The 2,277-nt window shown below is 60.1% G+C and overlaps 1 protein-coding gene across 1 annotated transcript in view; it reads left to right on the forward strand.

Annotated features, from left to right (window-relative positions):
- Positions 1-2,277, forward strand: part of LOC113204745 (uncharacterized) — a 17,369-nt gene that overhangs the window by 14,495 nt on the left and 597 nt on the right. Inside the window, exons 8-10 of the mRNA XM_052274161.1 lie at positions 727-1,033; positions 1,337-1,721; positions 1,962-2,231. Of these exons, the coding sequence (XP_052130121.1) occupies positions 727-1,033; positions 1,337-1,721; positions 1,962-2,231 (962 nt within the window). The remainder of the gene's footprint in view (positions 1-726; positions 1,034-1,336; positions 1,722-1,961; positions 2,232-2,277) is intronic.

The following is a 2,277-nucleotide window of genomic DNA, read 5'->3' on the forward strand; positions in this document are numbered from 1 at the left end:
GAGCTCTCTGCTTTAATCAGTGAGGATAGGTTCCCCAGTGACAAGGAACAAGAGTGAAAGGCCCCTCCACCGGCGCCTCGCCCGCCTCGCCCACCACCCCGTGCTTCAGCACAGCAGCACGGTTTGGCGGAGGTTTCGAACACCCCTTGATGAAAATTGTTTTCTAGGCCCATCATTGACAAGGGGCTGACAAATATCACACTATTTCGTGCCTACACATTCGATCAGCTGCACTGGAAAAACAGAGGTGTTAAGTAAGTCGCACCTTTAAACATTGCGTGTACTGTAAAGCCTTGGCACACAACTGCCAAAAGGCACGAATATTTGGAACAAGGTTGCGACTTGGCACCTTAGTTTTTCCAGTGTGGTCGTGAACTGAACGTGTGACTTACGCTGAGATACTTACAAAAGCGCATTATTTGTACATACACATACACTATTACTCTCTTCTACATGAAGCTCGCCACAAAATTGCATTTCAGCTCGACGGGCTCGCCGTGCCCCGCCCCGGCCCCGCCTGTTTGTCCAGCCTCCCCATCGCACTCCAGACAATATGCCACGTGTCGCCGTGTGCAGCGCTTCATTTGCGAGCTTCTTGTTTGCTTGCCGCGCCAGTTTCGTAGCCCGAGGTGAGAGAGAGAGAGAGAGAGAGAGAGAGAGAGAGAGAGAGAGAGAGAGAGAGAGAGAGAGAGAGAAATTTTAACTTTTCGTTCTCTGTTTCAATAGTGCGCTGCGACCTCCCGGACGGCAACGTGCTGGCCGCGGGCGAGGTGAAGGTGTTCAAGGGCACGGCGCCGCAGTCGGCCGACGTCGTCTTTGTCGCGGAGCAGGCCGCGTGCCTGCGGACCGTGCCCGTCGAGGAGCTCGCCCTCAAGCTGGACGTGGCGCTCAAGCGCCAGGGTCTGACGGGCAACCGCTTCGCCGTCGTCGCCTTCGGCGGCAACGAGACCGAGACCTTCCGCGCGCCCCACACCCTGAGCACCGAGGGCCAGACCTGGGTCACGGGCCGGCACCTGGAGAAGGCCTTTGACGGGTAAGTTTATCTTGGCGACGACGACCTTAGGCCCGAGGCGCCGCGGGCCGCAAGTTGCGCTGTGCGCAGCCGGGTGTGCCGCCCACCACCGCCACTGCAATATTCATATCATATTCACCCTCGCTGCCAGAGCGGAAGGGACACAGTGGTGCTTGGCTGGTGTTCTCCACCAGCGCAGCCGGGGCGAAAAACTGGCATACACACAGACCGCTTAATGCTGCTCTGCTTGCTACCACCCCCTCCCCTTTCCTATTTCGCAACGACTAACGCACGTGGCCCGGCCCGCCTCTGCTTCTCCGTCAGGCTCAGCATGTCGGCGGACGAGCCCTCGGCCACGGCCGTGCAGGACGCGTACGACGCGCTCTGGTACGCGGCGCGGCTGCCCTTCCGCGCCGGCGTGTCCAAGACCCTGGTGCTGGTGGCGTGCCACGAGTGCGGCGGCGACGCGAGCGAGCACGCCGACAGCTTCTCCGACGCCGTCGAGATGCTTATGGACGGCGACTTCTCGCTGCACGTGCTCGAGCCGCGCGCCGTGCGCCTGCGCAAGGCCAAGATGAGCAAGGCCAAGTCCGGCAAGGCGGCCGCCAAGGCCGCCGTCAAGGAGGGCCGCATCTTCGGCGCCGACCGCCAGGGCGTCTTCACGCCCAGGAACGTCAAGAGCCTCCAGCCCTCCGATCAGCTGAAACAGGTGAGCGCCAGCGGCCAAACCGCGCCCAAAAAAGTGAATTCTTATGGACCACGTAACATTGTACTTGGTCCTTGATTTCTCAAGTACATATCTTAAATTAAGAAATATACAAGTGCTTTAAAAATGTACTTTGACCAAGACCTGATCAATTGACCAAGGACTTAGCTTTTGGGTGCGGAAACGCCAAGCCAACGACTCATACAAATAACTACTCACACCACCTTCCTTCCCCCCTCCCAGGTGAGCATGTCCAAGGACCTGTGCTCGCCGCTGGCCCTCGAGACCAACGGCACCGTCTTCAACCTGGACCGCGTGTCCAACGTGGCGCTGGGCGACGGGCCCGCCATCCCCGTGCTCAACAAGCGCTTCCTGGACGTGTGGTCGCGGCGGGTGGCGTCCCACGCCCAGCCCGCCAACTGCCAGCGCTGCGACTGCGTCGCGGACCAGGACGGCAGCGGCAGGGCCATCTGCCAGAACTGCCTCTCGCCCGCGCTTGCCCAGGACCTCAAGGTCGGTGACGAACAGTTTTTGTCCCCCACCCCCACCCCTCACCCCA

The sequence above is a fragment of the Frankliniella occidentalis genome, unplaced genomic scaffold (genome assembly GCF_000697945.3).
Source record: "Frankliniella occidentalis isolate FOCC.00 unplaced genomic scaffold, Focc_3.1 Scaffold342, whole genome shotgun sequence".
NCBI lineage: Eukaryota > Metazoa > Arthropoda > Insecta > Thysanoptera > Thripidae > Frankliniella > Frankliniella occidentalis.